Source organism: Oryx dammah, unplaced genomic scaffold (assembly GCF_014754425.2).
Source record: "Oryx dammah isolate SB20612 unplaced genomic scaffold, SCBI_Odam_1.1 HiC_scaffold_24, whole genome shotgun sequence".
Classification (NCBI taxonomy): Eukaryota; Metazoa; Chordata; class Mammalia; order Artiodactyla; family Bovidae; genus Oryx; species Oryx dammah.
The window spans coordinates 70075470-70092270 of record NW_024070208.1 but is presented as its reverse complement, the minus strand read 5'-3'; the positions used below and the strand labels follow the sequence as shown (position 1 = coordinate 70092270).

The 16801-nt window shown below is 36.6% G+C and overlaps 2 protein-coding genes across 2 annotated transcripts in view; one reads left to right on the top strand and one right to left on the bottom strand.

The window, feature by feature from the left end:
* LOC120883302 (multidrug resistance-associated protein 4-like) overlaps positions 1-16801 on the bottom strand; it is a 296729-nt gene that overhangs the window by 169773 nt on the left and 110155 nt on the right.
* LOC120883308 (elongation factor 2-like) lies at positions 20-1725 on the top strand. Its single transcript, XM_040267348.1, has 3 exons — positions 20-287; positions 375-507; positions 988-1725. The coding sequence occupies exons 1-3, from the start codon at positions 126-128 to the stop codon at positions 1179-1181; spliced, it is 489 nt and encodes a 162-aa protein (XP_040123282.1). The 5' UTR covers positions 20-125; the 3' UTR covers positions 1182-1725.

Genomic DNA, 16801 nt, shown 5'->3' with positions numbered 1-16801 from the left:
GGGCGAGGTGGGATTGTGTGTGGTCTTGGGAACAGACAGCTGTGGCCAGCCTGTCCCTTGGCTGCTGTGGAGGTGGGTTCTTGACGATGGTCCTCCTTCCATAGGGGGCGCTGTGCGAGGAGAATATGCGGGGCGTGCGCTTTGACGTCCATGATGTGACGCTGCACGCTGATGCCATCCACCGTGGGGGTGGCCAGATCATCCCCACAGCTCGGCGCTGCCTGTATGCCAGTGTGCTGACTGCCCAGCCCCGGCTCATGGAGCCCATCTATCTTGTGGAGATCCAGGTAAGGGGGCTGGGCGGAGAACCCCCAGCTGCTGTTTTGGGTTCCGTCCTGCCCAGCAGCTGCTCAGAGCCCTTTTTTGCCTGACAGTGTCCGGAACAAGTGGTTGGTGGCATCTACGGTGTCCTGAACAGAAAGCGGGGCCACGTCTTTGAGGAGACCCAGGTGGCCGGCACCCCCATGTTTGTTGTGAAGGCCTACCTCCCTGTCAATGAGTCCTTTGGTGAGTACCAGTCTGGCGTGGTCCTCAGATGCCTGCTGCTTTCGGGGTGGAGCCCAGCAGACGGAGCCCTGGCCCATCCTCTCTCATCATGAGGGGAGCTGCCTCCTGCAGTTTTTTGCAGCACGCTTGTGAAGGAGGGGATGACCTATTTTTCTCTCGTGTGGGTCTCAGGACTGTTGATTTAGTGGAGAGGCCTCGGCCTGTGGATCTAAGCATGGCCACAGGGCAGCCATGCTGGAGATCTGGCTCATCCTCAGTAGGTGCAGATGGAGGCCTGGGACTTAGGAAGGGCCTGCCCTGCCTCACTCTTGAATCAGTGGCCCTTGAGGGAACCTTTGGGTGAAGTGTAGGGTAACGGGGTTAACGTCTAACATGACTTCTGGGATCCTCTGGTGTGAGTCTGTGTTTTCTGGTCTCAGCCAGGGGACCGTGAGGCACATACCTGGGCTTCCCAGTGAGCATTGTTTGCCCCTTCTGCAGGCTTCACCGCTGACCTGAGGTCCAACACGGGCGGCCAGGCCTTCCCCCAGTGTGTGTTCGACCACTGGCAGATCCTGCCCGGTGACCCCTTCGACAACACCAGCCGCCCCAGTCAGGTGGTGGCAGAGACACGCAAGCGCAAAGGCCTGAAGGAAGGCATCCCAGCCCTGGACAACTTCCTGGACAAGTTGTAGGCGGCCTCCGCTTAGCCCGCCACTGGGTGGGACTTGGCGCGGCCCCCGCGCCCAGGGACAAGTGACCACAGCAACAAGCCCCCACATTCTCCACAACACCTCGAGGCTGTCCAGACCCAGTAATGCTCTGCCTGACAGGTTTCTGGGGCCCACTTCGTGCCATCACTCAACATGAACACTTGATGCTGTTTCTTTCAATATTTATTTCCAGATTTCAGGGGCAACAAGTGCCCTTGGAGCAGGGACTTATCTGGCCGGTGGGGATGGGGGAGGGGATGGGACAACCAATACTTTTTTGTTGAGAGGAAAACTTAATGTCAAAAAAAGTTAAAAATAAACGCATTAAGAGGTTTATTTGGGTAAATGGCCCCTAGTGGATTTTCCTCCAGAAGGGGGCAAGAAACAAGCGGGTAGATGTTCTCTTTGGACAGAAGCTAGAAGGCAGGAAACCCCGCCCGCACAGTGTCACTGAGCACCTCCAGCTGTATTAGTGCCATTGGAATAATAAACTCAACATGGTGGAAAAAAAAAAAAAAAAAAAAAACAAATACTAGGACCACGTAAGGAGGGAAGAGCATGAGGTTTTTACAGTAAGCCATAGGTGTAGCATGTTTGAATTGGAATGACAACAGTACAATAACAGAAGAATAGCGCCTGTGAAAAAGGGTTTGGTTAAAACACCTGATTTTAATTGTACATTACTGGAAGCAACTGGTAAAATTTTGAAACTATTTTGCTACAAGTCTTCTAAGAATTGTTTTCTTAAGTATCTATATATTGTATGAGTTTCCATATAATCAAATGCAAATGTTTGCTTACAACATAGAAATTAAGCAGCTGTAAAATTCCATTGTATAGTTCTGAAATAAAAGATCCAAAGTTATATAGAGTTTGTGATTTTCTAAATCAAAGGTTGATTTTTCTTTTGGAAATATTTTTCTAGCTTATTTTTCTTTTTTCATTAATACCTAGCTTTTTTGCATTCACCAGGAAATCTTATACATTTATAATTCTGGTACTAAAAATGATTTCCCTTCATAACTTCTGTTAGTAAAAATAAATATATGGAATATTATGTACAGAAAATTCATTCTGTAAAATATTTAACTTCAAAAAACTGATATTATTAAGCCTAAAATATCAATTTCAGTAAAAAGCTATAAAATGCTATTAAATATAAGGGTTTCCTAATAACATATAATTTTATCTTCCATTCTAATGATTGAAATGAAAGTAACATCCCTTGCCCTATATATTTTCAGTAGAATGTGTTTAAACATATACAAAAGACTTAAAAATCAGTTTGAAATAAATCAATTTAGATTAATTATCTCTAAAACCTGAAGACAAGACAAGAAAATACTACTTTTTTTCCTTCATCTTTCAGTTTCATGAAGTAAAGCTGTTCTAACTCAGTGAAAGGTTCAGATACCTTCTTTTATTTCAAGAAGAAAAAAAAAGTGAATAGGGTTGGAAGCATGACACTGAAACTGAGAGACAGGGATCTCTAAAGTTGAGAAATTCAGGTGGCATAATGTCTCTATGCATTAACTTCAAAATAATCCAGCCTACATAATTGTAGCTGTGAAGAATGTATGCGTCCACAAAGAACAAAGTTATGCTAGAAAAATGAAGATCTCTAAGAGGAATGATTTTATTTTCTATATTAGGTCATGAAGATATTTAATCAAATAGGTTCTTAGTATACATTTAAGTGTCAATGAACTACATTGAAAATTATACTCTAAAAGGTCATCTCAAGTAAATTGAATCCAACACAAAGCTGTTTTCATACCCACACACAAACACTCCTTGTTACACTCATATATACATGCACACACACAAACACATCCAGTTCATCAGATGACTATTCAACACACAGGAACATGCACATAAATTCAAGCACAAACACACAGAATTCTGAAGAATTTTGTTTTATTTTTTATAAATATACACATGGAATATTATTAAGATATAAAAAAATCTCATATTTGATAGTATAATTTATTTATTAGCAAATAACTTATGAATACAAGTATCTAAGATGTTTAAAAGTCTTATTTAAAAGTATTCCTTTATATTAAAGTTTAGGTTCCTAAAGCTTAATATATAAAAATAATTAATTTAGTAGAATGTACTTTATAATTGAATAAAGATATAAATATACAGTGTTTATTTATTTTTCAAAAGCTACTTAATGTATTTAAAAATAATTTTAAGTAATATTAAAGCTATATAATTAAATCTATTTGGGTGGATATGGTTAGTGCTTTTATCTTTCTGCTCACCAGAAGTTTGTTATTATTATTCATATTTAGCAAATGTTGCCTTACATTTTCTTGAAGAGAAAGTATACCTGCTTCTGATTGCAGCCACTTAAATCTAAGTCAAGTTTTGAAAAATATAAATATTGCTATAATTAATTACTTAGGTACAGTGTATGACAAATAATTTATCTACCTTTTGTCATAAGGGATTATTCAGTGACTTCAAAACTGTGTGTAAGAAAGAATATTTTTTTATTTATGATATTTATTTTGTGTCATTGCATATGCCCATTTGTTAGTATGATATTTTAGCATTTGTCAGCCATTAGTTAAATGTTGATAGAAATTAGTCTAAGGAAATGATAGTTACATAGATTTGAAACCAAAATACTATATTTGGTTCAACACTTCTCTTTTCTATTAATATCAGTTTAGAATTGTCTACAATATTCAACTGAAATGCATTTAGTAAGTTTTTGATCTCTATATTGTCAATTCCACACATTTTACATTCTCTCAGTTTCATCATTTATTTAAATTAGTATTTTTCCAGGAACACAAAATAAGTATTTCTCTTTTAAATAATGAGTATTAAATAAATTTAGTTACAGCGACTATCAAGTATCAATACATTTTATAAAGAGCAATTATAAATTTTGAAGTGAATTTAATATTATGCATAAATTAGCTCAGGACAGGGAAATGCATCGTTAAAATCACTCTTTCCTTAATCACCATATTTGATTTAAGGAGAAAAGCTGGCTCCCTTTTTTTTTTAAACAAGGAGTGGTATATTTAGTTGCAATTGCTGCTTACATTTGCTTAGACCATGATTTCTCACACTGTTGAACTTTTATGTCAATTAGTTCTTTGATTGTGAAGTTGTTCTGAGCATTGTCGGATACTGAACAGTATCCCTGGCCTCAACCCACTAAAGGAAGTCATGACAACCAAAATGTCTCCAAACATTTTTTAGATCCCCTGGAGACAAAATCACCCCTTTAATTTAAAACCACTGGCTTAGACTCTTCAGTTTACAAATAAATACAGAACCTTGTTAATGTAATGTAATGTAATTATCCTACTGCTGTATCTTACCAGATTCTGTACCTATTAAAAATTCACTTACTGCATGAATATAAAATAATGTAAAACAGAGTGTCATTTTAATAAGATGGAATGTAGTCTAGCAATAGTCTGATTTTTATCTTTACTCTGAAGATCCAAGTAAGTGAAAAAAATAAAAGGAGGGAATTTAAAAGTGTATATTTTCTTTCTTTTGCTGTAAATGTTTATACTGTGCTAAAAATAAGAATAATTTATATACTTTCTGAAGTTTGTTATTTAGAATGATCAACATTTTCATATACTATTAATTACAAAGATTTCCCTTCTTTCTAAACTACCTTTGATTAGTTTAGCTTGATAAGTCAGAGTAGTTGATATTCCCAAATCATAAGACATATTCTCTGGGAATAGTGTCAAATACCTTTAAAGTTTTAAGCTTTTAATGCTTTTTTGTAATGTATTATCTATTCTCAAATTATTTTTGATAGTAAACAGATGAATGGTCACTATGATTATTGTAATTTCATTAAGTGTGAGGATGGCTGACAAATATATTTGCCTTTTTAGAATCTTGTTCTGTACTTTCATTCACGTTATGGACAGACATGGAGGACAGAAGAATCTGATAAACAGAAGATAGATCTGTCAAGGCTAATAAAATCTTTCAGTTAATTCCAAATTCAGATTTTTTTTTCCTGAGAAACTGACTACATCTTATCCATCATAGCTGACTCCTCTAACCTAAAAGGTTTAAACTAGCAGTAGTTCTTTGGTCAATATAAAAGATCCATTCCACCTGCTCTCTCTTTATAGACAAACACACACACACACACACACACACACACACACACACATACATACACACATTTATATGTTTACTTATATACATATAATACACCTTTAGACATATTAATATATATTGTAGATACTATATTATTAGTTTGTCCATGTCCATGCTCATGTGCATGTGTGATCAGTTGTGTCCAACTCTATGTGATATCATGGACTAGGCCCCGCCAGGCTCTTCTGTCCATGAAATTTTCTAGTCAAGAATATTGGAATGGGTTGCCATTTTCTACTCCAAGGGATCTTCTTGACCCAGTGATGAGACCCACATCTCTTGCATCTCCTGTGTGGGCAGAAGGAATCTTTACCATTGCATCACATAGGAAGCTGAAAATATTGATATATGTATGTAAATACATACTTAAACATATATGCATATCAGTTCAGTTGAGTTCAGTCGCTCAGTCGTATCCAACACTTTGCGACCCCAAGAATCACAGCACGCCAGCTCTCCCTGTCCATCACCAACTCCCAGAGTTCACTCAGACTCACGTCCATCGAGTCAGTGATGCCATCCAGCCATCTCATCCTCTGTCTTCCCCTTCTCCTCCTGCCCCCAATCCCTCCCAGCATCAGAGTCTTTTCCAATGAGTCAACTCTTCGCATGAGGTGGCCAAAGTACTAGAATTTCAGCTTTAGCATCATTCCCTCCAAAGAAATCCCAGGGTTGATCTCCTTCAGATTGGACTGGTTGGATCTCCTTGCAGTCCGAGGGACTTTCAAGTCTTATCCAACACCACAATTCAAAAGCATCAATTCTTCAGTGCTCAGCTTTCTTTATAATCCAATTCTCACATCCATACATGACCACTGGAAAAACCATAGCCTTGACTAGATGGACCTTTGTTGGCAAAGTAATGTCTCTGCTTTTCAATATGCTATCTAGGTTGGTCATAACTTTCCTTCCAAGGAGTGTCTTAATTTCATGGCTGCAGTCACCATCTGCAGTGATTTTGGAGCCCCCCAAAATAAAGTGTGACACTGTTTCTACTGTTTCCCCATCTATTTGCCATGAAGTGATGGGACCAGATGCCATGATCTTCGTTTTCTGAATGTTGAGCTGTAAGCCAACTTTTTCACTCTCTACTTTCACTTTCATCAAGAGGCTTTTTAGTTCCTCTTCACTTTCTGCCATAAGGGCAGTGCATAATAATAGTTGACTCTTCAAAACTCATTCCTCAAATCCAAATTGGGTCCTATTTTTCAAACAAAAACCATATTCTGTATTCAGCAAATACTTGAAACTGGAATGCATTTTTCATGTAGTGAGAAATCAAAGTCATGGTAAACAACTAAAATTCTGTGCAGAAAATTCTTTGTTTATGTGACATCAATAGCATTGGTCTCATAGTTTGTTCATTATAGAAACATTGCTTCTGGCACAGTATAAAAATTAACTTTAGTGGCAAAACCTTTACTTTCTAAAGTTTTACTTGGATATTTATTTCTGAAATGCCCATTTCTCATTAAAATGGCAGTAAATACTTATAAGCTAAAACCATGCTTTTACAAAATTAGTGTTAGTAAGATTATACATAAGTTCTGTCAAGTAAGGAAAAGATAATATATATTAGAAAATATTTCAGAAATATTTCCTTTACAAATCTGGTACTCCCCATTTTTTAAAATTTAAATTTATTCATTTTAATTAGAGGCTAATTACTTTACAATATTGTATTGGTTTTGCCATACCTCAACATGAATCTGCCACAGGTGTACACGTGTTCCCCATCCTGAACCCCTCTCCCACCTCCCTCCCTGTACCATCCCTCTGGGTCATCCCAGTGCACCACCCCTGAGCGTCCTGTATCCTGCATCAAACCTGGACTGGCAATTCATTTCTTATATGATATTATACATGTTTCAATGCCATTCTCCCAAATCATCCCACCCTCGCCCTCTCCCACAGAGTCCAAAAGACTGTTCTATACATCTGTGTCTCTTTTGCTGTCTTGCATACAGGGTTATCGTTACCATCTTTCTATATTCCATATATATGTGTTAGTACACTGTATTGGTGTTTTTCTTTCTGGCTTACTTCACTCTGTATAATAGGCTTCAGTTTCATCCACCTCATTAGAACTGATTCAAATGTATTCTTCTAAATGGCTGAGTAATACTCCATTGTATATATGTACCACAGCTTTCTTATCCATTCGTCTGCTGATGGACATCTAGGTTGCTTCCATGTCCTGGCTATTATAAACAGTGCTGCAATGAACATTGGGGTACACGTGTCTCTTTCAATTCTGTTTTCCTCGATGTGTATGCCCAGCAGTGGGATTGCTGGGTCATAAGGCAGTTCTATTTCCAGTTTTTTAAGGAATCTCCACACTGTTCTCCATAGTGGCTGTACTAGTTTGCATTCCTACCAACAGTGTAAGAGGATACTCCCCATTTTATAAGTGGTATATTTCATTATGCAAACAAGTTAATAACCAGTATAGAAATAAATAGGACCAATATATTAAGAATGTTGTTCAAGAATTAAAAAACATAATATTTCACCCAGATAAGTATAAGTTGGATGTTTTTAAGCTAGTTAAAATACACATTCATTCAATGAATAAATACCTTTGCCCATTACTATGTACCAGGTAGTTTTCTAGGTACTGAGCAAACAATAATAAACATAACATACCAAAAAATTACCCCATGAAGTTTGAACCTGCAAGTTTGCAATGACTAGCAGATATGTGGTTGGAAATGTCAGGTAGGCATAGGATGTTTGGACTTGGAGATCATGAGAGAACTAGACTGAGGATGCAAAATCCAGGATTTAGCATTTATATATTTAAATCATCAGGCTACATGAGATAGTTTAGAAACTTAGGTTAAGTAATAAAAAATAATAATGTTGAAAAGTCCAGAGGCACTCCCAAATTTAAGGTTGAGAATGATGTTTAAGAATTTAGGTGAAAGAAGCATTTCAAGAAAAATAGGGTATTATACTATATGTAATAATCCTAAGTAGATAAAGTATGATTACTGCAATTTGATCACTGAAATTGCCAACACAAAATTTGCTGGTGACTTTGGAAAGAGATCTTTTAGTAGAGTTTGTGGACAAAAACCAGTGGAAGTGGAGAACATGAAGCCAGCAATTCTCTTCTACTCTTTCAAGAAAAATTTCTGTAAAGAGGAGATAAATGGAACAGAAGCTAGGATAAAAGCAGAGATTCTTTTAAGATGGAAGAAGCAGTTAATTTCCATGATGGTATGAATAATAAAAAAGAAAATTGGTAGCTGCAAAACAGGAGAATCAATATATTAGTAGCAGTGTCCTTGAGAATGTATGAGGGCATTAGATTCAGGGAGAGGGTTCAGCCTTAGCTATGAACATGGCAGTCCATCTATTGTTTATGCACAAATAGTGAATTGTTGTTTAGTCATTAAGTTGTGCCCAACTCCATGGACTGCAGTAAATGCTAACAGTAAATTAATATAATAAATAATTAATTTGATTTCCCCAAAGAACTCAATAGATTGAAACTAAAAGAATTTTACTTCACATTCTTCATATCTTGAGTCTATAAATATCTCTGGGCACTGAAATAGTTATGAATAGATGTATTGTATATTGCATTCTACCTAATCTACCTGATCATTGTGGTGATTCTATGGGGAAATAAAGCAGATAGATTTACACGTACATATATAATAATGATTATATTAAAATATATTTTATTTATTCATTATAACTGAAACTGAATAAGGGTAAAGAGTGAATGATTTAAAATACATTTTTCTTTATTTTGTGAGATGATCTAAAAGTAAAACAGAATTCAAACTGGCATGACAACATGATACACTGTGACACTGAAAACTTATACTGAACTTCCAACAAAGTGCATATTTCTTTTTGGTTATAGGTGTGAATATTTCTTGTATAGCACTTTTGTGTGTGTCTATCTACAAGATAAACACCAGTCTCTTTATTTTCTGACTCAATTCTTTAGAAGCATAGGTATGACCATAAAATTTCAAATTTTTCTATTACAGCATGATTTTTTAAGTAAATGACTAAAATGTCAATATATATGGAAAAACTATATAATTTAGAAAAGTTAAAACTTTGCAATTTCTGTCTCATTAAATATTTTATTATGTTACTAATACTGAATTCTATTCAAATAGACATAAACTATCAGAAGGTTTTAAAACTGCAATCTAACAACAGCAATCAACTTTGTTTACATATGTATACAAGTGACAATAATACCTCAAACACTAAAAACACTAAATTCAAAATTTAAGATTGGTAAGTGGCTGCTGACTCCTGCATAGAGTTTGAATTTGATCTTTTTTTTTTTTTTTTGCATCGCTGTTAAAATCCAGCCAACTGTAAGCAAATATATTACTTTTGCCTGTGATTCTATGTACACACACACATATATATGTATATGTACACAAACACATATGTAAAATAGATTTTAAACTATATTAAAATATATTTTAAATTTAAAATATATCCTCTATATATAGCTCATAGCATTATAATTGATTTCTTTCTGCTAGAGTGTAAAATAAGAGCTTTAAAACTACATTTATATTTTAATAAAGTGACAGTGAAAGTCACTCAGTTGTGTCCGACTCTTTGTGACACCATGGACTATACAGTCCATGGAATTCTCCAGGCCAGAATACTGGAGTGGGTAGCCATTCCCTTCTCCAGGGGATCTTCCCAACCTGGGGGTAGAATCCAGGTCTTCCGGATTGCAGGTGGATTCTTTACCAGCTGAGCCACCAGGGAAGTTTTAATAAGACATCATAAATGTATTGCTATTTTTACCAAAATGAGTCTATTCATGAATAATTATGGTTATAGCTGTATTTTGTCTGTATTTCTATGAGTGTTCACTTATTTCATGATATAAGCTTTGAGTTTGTGAGTGCAAAGACTTAGACTGTCCCTTTGGAATTTGGATACAGATCATAAGAAAATGGGAGGAATACTAGTAGAAATCATTTTGATTATAGTCTTGCACACAGAATTATGTAAAAGTCCCTTTCCTACCCACCTAGCCCCAGTAAATACAAGGAATAAGCAAATTATTTGAAAATATGGTTGTATTCCAAACTGGAAATAACTTAAGGACTCAAAAAAAGATAAAAGCAAGATTAAATGAAAAGCTGTGATATAGAGGAAAATAGTATTATTAATGATGAGTCGGTAAAGGTCAGAAAGAAATAGAATTTGAATTAATGACAGAAATATAGTATAAAGAAAGCACAAATCTGATTCCTTTGTTCTGTATTCACTCTTAATTTGAAATTTCTCTCACTAAAGAGGCAAAGATGATTTTCCTAATCCTCGACTCATAGGCAATTTTAAGCATGTTTTCACTTGCTTTTCATGTTTAAGGATTGTTGCATGTTTCCACTTTCCTTCTTTGGCTTCTTACCATGACCACTAGAAAAGAGGAACATTTTCCATGTGCCACTAGTCTCAGGAGCAAGATAAGGTCACTTAACCCGAATCACTCAACCAGCAGCCAATTCAAAGAACTTTAACCTAAAACACACTGATTACTTTAAATTTAATTTTTATAGGTCTTTTTATGTAAGATAGATAACAAATAATACAAATTTAAGTGCAAATAATATTTAGTATAGTCATGATAATAATATTTGGTATAGTCATGATAATAATATTTGGTATAGTCATGATAATAATATTTGGTATAGTCATGATAATAATATTTAGCATATTTTCATGTAGTATGTGAAAAAAAATACAGTCATGAGAAGAAATGACCATGTGAAGAAAAATACAGTCAAGGATAAAAACAACTGGTATACCTGAATTCAGTTCATTTCAGTCGCTCAGTCGTGTCCGACTCTTTGCGACTCCATGAATCGCAGCACACCAGGCCTCCCTGTCCATCACCAACTCCCAGAGTTCACTCAGAAACACGTCCATCGAGTCAGTGATGCCATTCAGCCATTTCATCCTCTGTCGTCCCCTTCTCCTCCTGCCCCCAATCCCTCCCAGCATCAGAGTCTTTTCCAATGAGTCAACTCTTCGCATGAGGTGGCCAAAGTACTGGAGTTTCAGCTTTAGCATCATTCCTTCCAAAGAAATCCCAGGGCTGATCTCCTTCAGAATGGACTGGTTGGATCTCCTTGCAGTCCGAGGGACTCTCAAGAGTCTTCTCCAACACCGCAGATCAAAAGCATCAATTCTTCAGTGCTCAGCCAACAGTCCAACTCTCACAGTCCAACTCTCACATGCATACATGACCACAGGAAAAACCATAGCCTTGACTAAATGGATCTTTGTTGGCAAAGTAATGTCTCTGCTTTTGAATATGCTATCTGGGTTGGTCATAACTTTTCTTCCAAGGACTAAGCGTCTTTTAATTTCATGGCTGCAGTCACCATCTGCAGTGATTTTAGAGCCCCCAAAAATAAAGTCTGACACTGTTTCCACTGTTTCCCCATCTGAATTAGACAATGATAAATAGAACAGAAACAATTTTCGAGTTACAGTATAAGAATATCATCTTGAAGTTAATAGTGAATCTAAAGATAATGTGTGGATATATCAAATAATAAATAAAATGGTGAAGTGAAAGAATGAAGGAAGTAGTATGAGAGCCTTATATTAAATTAACCACAAGTATCATAAAAATTATATTTAATATGGAATATTCAACAACATGGCATTCCTAGCTAAATTACTGGTATTAAAGAATGAAGAAACTATTTTTCAGTCATCCAGGGAATATAATGCAAATAGCATGAGAAGGAGGGAAATCAGATTGACAGTACATTTCTTGAAAGTAAATTGAGTGCCAAAACCACAGAGCAATGCTTATGAAGTGCTAAAGAAAAAAAAAAAAATTGATTATACAGAAATGTAATATAAACCCTCCAGAATATTAGGCATTATGTCAAGGGACAAACATAAGAAAATATGATTAAACTTAAGAACATATCACTCATAAACACTTCTTGAAAAAATCTAGGTAAAATGATAGGTTATAAGGCAATGCCATTAATGTAAATAAATATTATTGAACAATTGTGGGCATACTAGAAGAGAAATGTTACAAATTGGGTAGTAAAGTAATATTAATATAATTAACAATATTGAAAGTGAGAAGAGGGGACTTAGCAAAATCAGGAAGAAATATGAGCACATTAATGACCTCATCTTTTATATCATGTTTATATTTGAAACTGACAATTATTTATAAAATATAATGACTTTAATCCTAATATTATTTTTGCAAGTTTCAAATATGCAATATTTATTATTAGTCTTTATCATTATTATTACTCTTGTTTATCTTATTATTATTCTTTTCTAGTTGGAGGACAACTTCTTTACAATGCTTCTCTAGCTTCCGCCATATGACAGCATGAATCAGTCATAATCATATATATATCCCCTTCCTCTTGAGTCCCCTGCCCAATCTCCCACTTCTAGATTGTCACTGAGCACCAGGAAGGGCTCCCTGTGTTATATATAACAGCTTCCTATTTTACACATGATACTGTATATGTATATGTATCAATGCTACTTTATCAATCTGTCCTACCCTCTACTTCCTCCATAGTGTCCACAAGTTGCTTTCTATGTTTATGTCTCCATTCCTTCTCTGAAAATAAGTTCATCAGTACTTTTCTAGATTCCATATATATATGTATTAATATACAGCATTTGTTTTTCTCTTTCTGACTTACTTCACTCTATATAACAGGTTCTAGGTTCATCCACCCCACTGCATCTCAAATCCATTCCTTTTCATGCCTGAGTAATATTCCATTGTACATATGTACCACATCTTCTTTTCCATATTAAAATAATTATTACATATTAATGCATAATATTAATATATATTAAATATATATATATTTTTTCATATGCCAAAGGAACCTTAGTGGGAGGTGGGCCTGATGTCCCCTTGTTTTCCCAGCTGCATGGAGTGTTGCTTGCTGAGAGCTTGCAGATGAATTTGCCTGGTGGGCAGTCTGTGTCTATTAATAATAATAAGAGCCCCCCGCCTTCTTGCTTCAATGCAGGATAACCTTCACAGATGTGAGATCACAGAACATTCCCCCAATAAACCTCCTGCATGGAAACACCTTTCCCATAGCATGCCTCCTAAGGTCACTGGCCAATGAAATTTGGTACCAGGAGTTATCCAGAAATCTGACTCTAAAATGCAGTCTCACAACTGGATAACCAATTATCTGGGAGGCAAAGTAAACCCTGTAATGTCAGTTCATGTACTCAGCTTCTGGCATCCTGTCCCGGTTCAACTGTTAAAATTTTCATGAGATAAAGTATGAAAGTCTAACAATGATTAATCACCAACTAAAGGAAATGTAGGGGCTTTAATGTTCAGTGCTAAAGAATCTGCCTGCAATGCAGGAGACGCAAGTTTGATCTTTGGTCCAGGAAGATACCTTGGAGAAGAAAATGGCAACCCACTCCAATATTCTCACCTGGGAAATCCCATGGACAGAGAAGCCTGGTGGGCTACAGTCTATGGGGTTACAAAAGAGTCAGACATAGCTTAGCGACTAAACAACAAAGGCAATAGGTTAAACCTCCATGAAAATATAATTATTTCCTGAAACCAGAGGGTAGAAACAGCTGAGAATCAGTCCCATGACTTAATTATCAGGGTGGCAGAGCTCCAGAAAAGATTGACTTTTTTAACTCTAGCAAGTATTTATACCAAGGTCAGTGCCATTCTTGAGAAGGAGTAGAACCCTGAGATTTGGGATAGGGCATTTGAGTTGACACATTTGGAAAATCTGAATCTCAGTACTCTCCTAAACCCTCTGGATCTACAGAAGGATCTGCTCCTTTCTGTTAGCATTTAGAAACTACCTCTTCCCTCATGCTTGGAAACAATACAGTGGTCTTTGCTTGACATGAAAGCATGCAGCCTCCAATTCTGCCTCCAGCCTCAGGGTTTGCTTTTGTCATTCCTCCTGGACACTAGGTTATATCAAAACATAATCAAGCTTTGGAAGAGCTCACTCTTGTAAAAGAAGATGTAGCTATCAATATTAGAGGAGGAAATGGCAACCCACTCCACTATTCTTGCCTAGAGAATTCTGTGGACAAAGGAGCCTGGTGGGGTACAGTCCATGGAGTCTCAAAAAGTCAGACACAACTAAGTGACTGAGCACAGAACTAGCAATATATGTCAAAGAAGCTGTGTGATTTATGAAACAAATTAACTTGCAAAAAGCCAAGGAATTGGAATTTAAAGATTTTAGATCAAGAAGGACAGGACACAAAGCTGAGTAAGGCAATTTACCTATATGGGAGCATTCTCCATTGATATATGATTAAAAACCCTGGCAAAGTCCTGGGAGGCAGGGCTAAACTTGAGTGGCTTTTGAAATATTGAAAAAAATCATGGTCCACATGAAATAAAGTAGACAGGACAGGATTTAAATGAAACATATTGAAGAAAGAGATAATAAACCTTGGAAAACTGGGCATGTTATGATTATATACATTCAGAAAATCCACTTGCTAATTATACTCTGTGGGAAAGTACATTTACAAAAACAAATTTGGAATGTACCAATGCAGTATCTTTGAGAAGTTCAGAAGTAGGCTGATGGCAAGAGATGCTTTGATAGTACTGAGTATCTTGTTACTATTGGGGTTAAGGGGATATTACAAAACATAGAAAACAAGTAGCATTTAAATATCAAAATAAAAGTGTATGCTGTTATCATTATGGGCAACAAATTGCCGTGACATCCAGAAACAGTCTGAAATGCCCAAAACCAAGTGATAGGACAGATATGTGTGGTGCCAATAAAGTATTGCTATATTTACACAATTAAACAAAATCCATGATGAATGATGAGAAGGCTGAGAGAAGTCAATTTAAGAAAAAGTGGCAATTTGCAGTTTAATTTCTAATTGTGAACCAGTTCTCAAATCTGGATCTCATATACTAAAGGAGGGGCTGATTTTGCAAGAAAGTATTAAAAGTAAAAACATTTACTATCAAAAAAGCATTTAAAAAGATGAATAGATACATATAGGTGAATTATTGTCCAACAATTACTTTATACCAAGAAAATGAACAGGGTACCTTTTGAGGAGAAATATAGAATCACTTGTGAGACTTTGATTCTGTTAATATAAGTCTTAGACTGTCTTTAGCTTATAAACAACAGAAATGTATTTATCACCATTCTGGAGACTGAAATTCTATCAGGATGCTAGCATTTGTTGAGTGAAGATTCTTTTCATGGTTGAGGACTTTTTGTTGTGTTCTCACATGGCAGAAAGGGCTAAAGAGCTCTCTTGGGGCCTTTTATAAGGGCATTAATCTTATTCATAGAAGTTCTACTGTTATGACATAATCACTTCTCCAAACCCCTATCTTCTAATACCATCTCAATGGACTATAGAATTTCAACAGAAGAATTTTGAGGGACACAAACATTCACACTGTAACAACGCTCCTTTTGAGAGAATCAGTTCCTAGGCAGGTTGATAAGTCTAGGAGTCCCCAAGAAGAGCTGCTGCTGCTGTTCCTGCTAAGTCGCTTCAGTCATGTCCGAATCTGTGTGACCCCATAGACAGCAGCCCACCAGGCTCTGCCATCCCTGGGATTCTCCAGGCGAGAACACTGGAGTGGGTTGCCATTTCCTTCTCCAATACATGAAAGTGAAAAGTGAAAAGTGAAAGTGAAGTCACTCAGTCGTGTCCAACTCTTCACAACCCCATGGACTGTAGCCTACCAGGTTCTTCTGTCCATGGGATTTTCCACGTGAGACTGCTGGAGTTGGGTGCCATAGAGGGGTCTGGAATTCTCAAGGAGGAAGAAAGGACAAATTTTTTTTTTTCCTCTACATTCCTTGGGATTACATAACAATAATGTATCCTGCTTGAGGACAGTCTCTGGAAAAAACCATCTGGCTAATCTTGTTATCTTGAAATGTAAATTATGGGAGTGGGTCTCAATTCAGTTCAGTTCATTTCAGTCACTCAGTCACCTCCAACTCTTTGCGACCCCATGAATTGCAGCATGCCAGGCCTCCCTGTCCAACACCAACTCCCGGAGTTTACCCAAACTCATGTCTATTGAGTTGGTGCCATCCAACCATCTCATCCTCTGTCATCCCCTTTATTATAATATAATAAAATCCCAACAATAGCTCTCAGATAAAGTAAGGCTTCATCAACCTTCTATGGAGAAACACTGGCGGTTAGAAATTATTCTGCATGTATGTTGTGAACAAAGAAATTTTAGTGTGCACAGACTGAATTTTGAAATTTATTTACAAAAATTCAGTTCAATTCATTTCAGTCACTCAGTCGTGTCCGACTCTTTGCAACCCCATGAATTGCAGCACGCCAGGCCTCCCTGTCCATCACCAACTCCCGGAGTTCACTCAGACTCACGTCCATCAAGTCAGTGATGCCATCCAGCCACCTCATTCTCT

Bases quoted from the DNA above. Each gene is read 5' to 3' on its own strand.
- LOC120883308 (XM_040267348.1), top strand. From the start codon at position 126: ATGCGGGGCGTGCGCTTTGACGTCCATGATGTGACGCTGCACGCTGAT. The intron at 288-374 runs GTAAGGGGGCTG...TTTGCCTGACAG, and splicing joins TCTATCTTGTGGAGATCCAG to TGTCCGGAACAAGTGGTTGG. The intron at 508-987 runs GTGAGTACCAGT...CCCCTTCTGCAG, and splicing joins CCCTGTCAATGAGTCCTTTG to GCTTCACCGCTGACCTGAGG.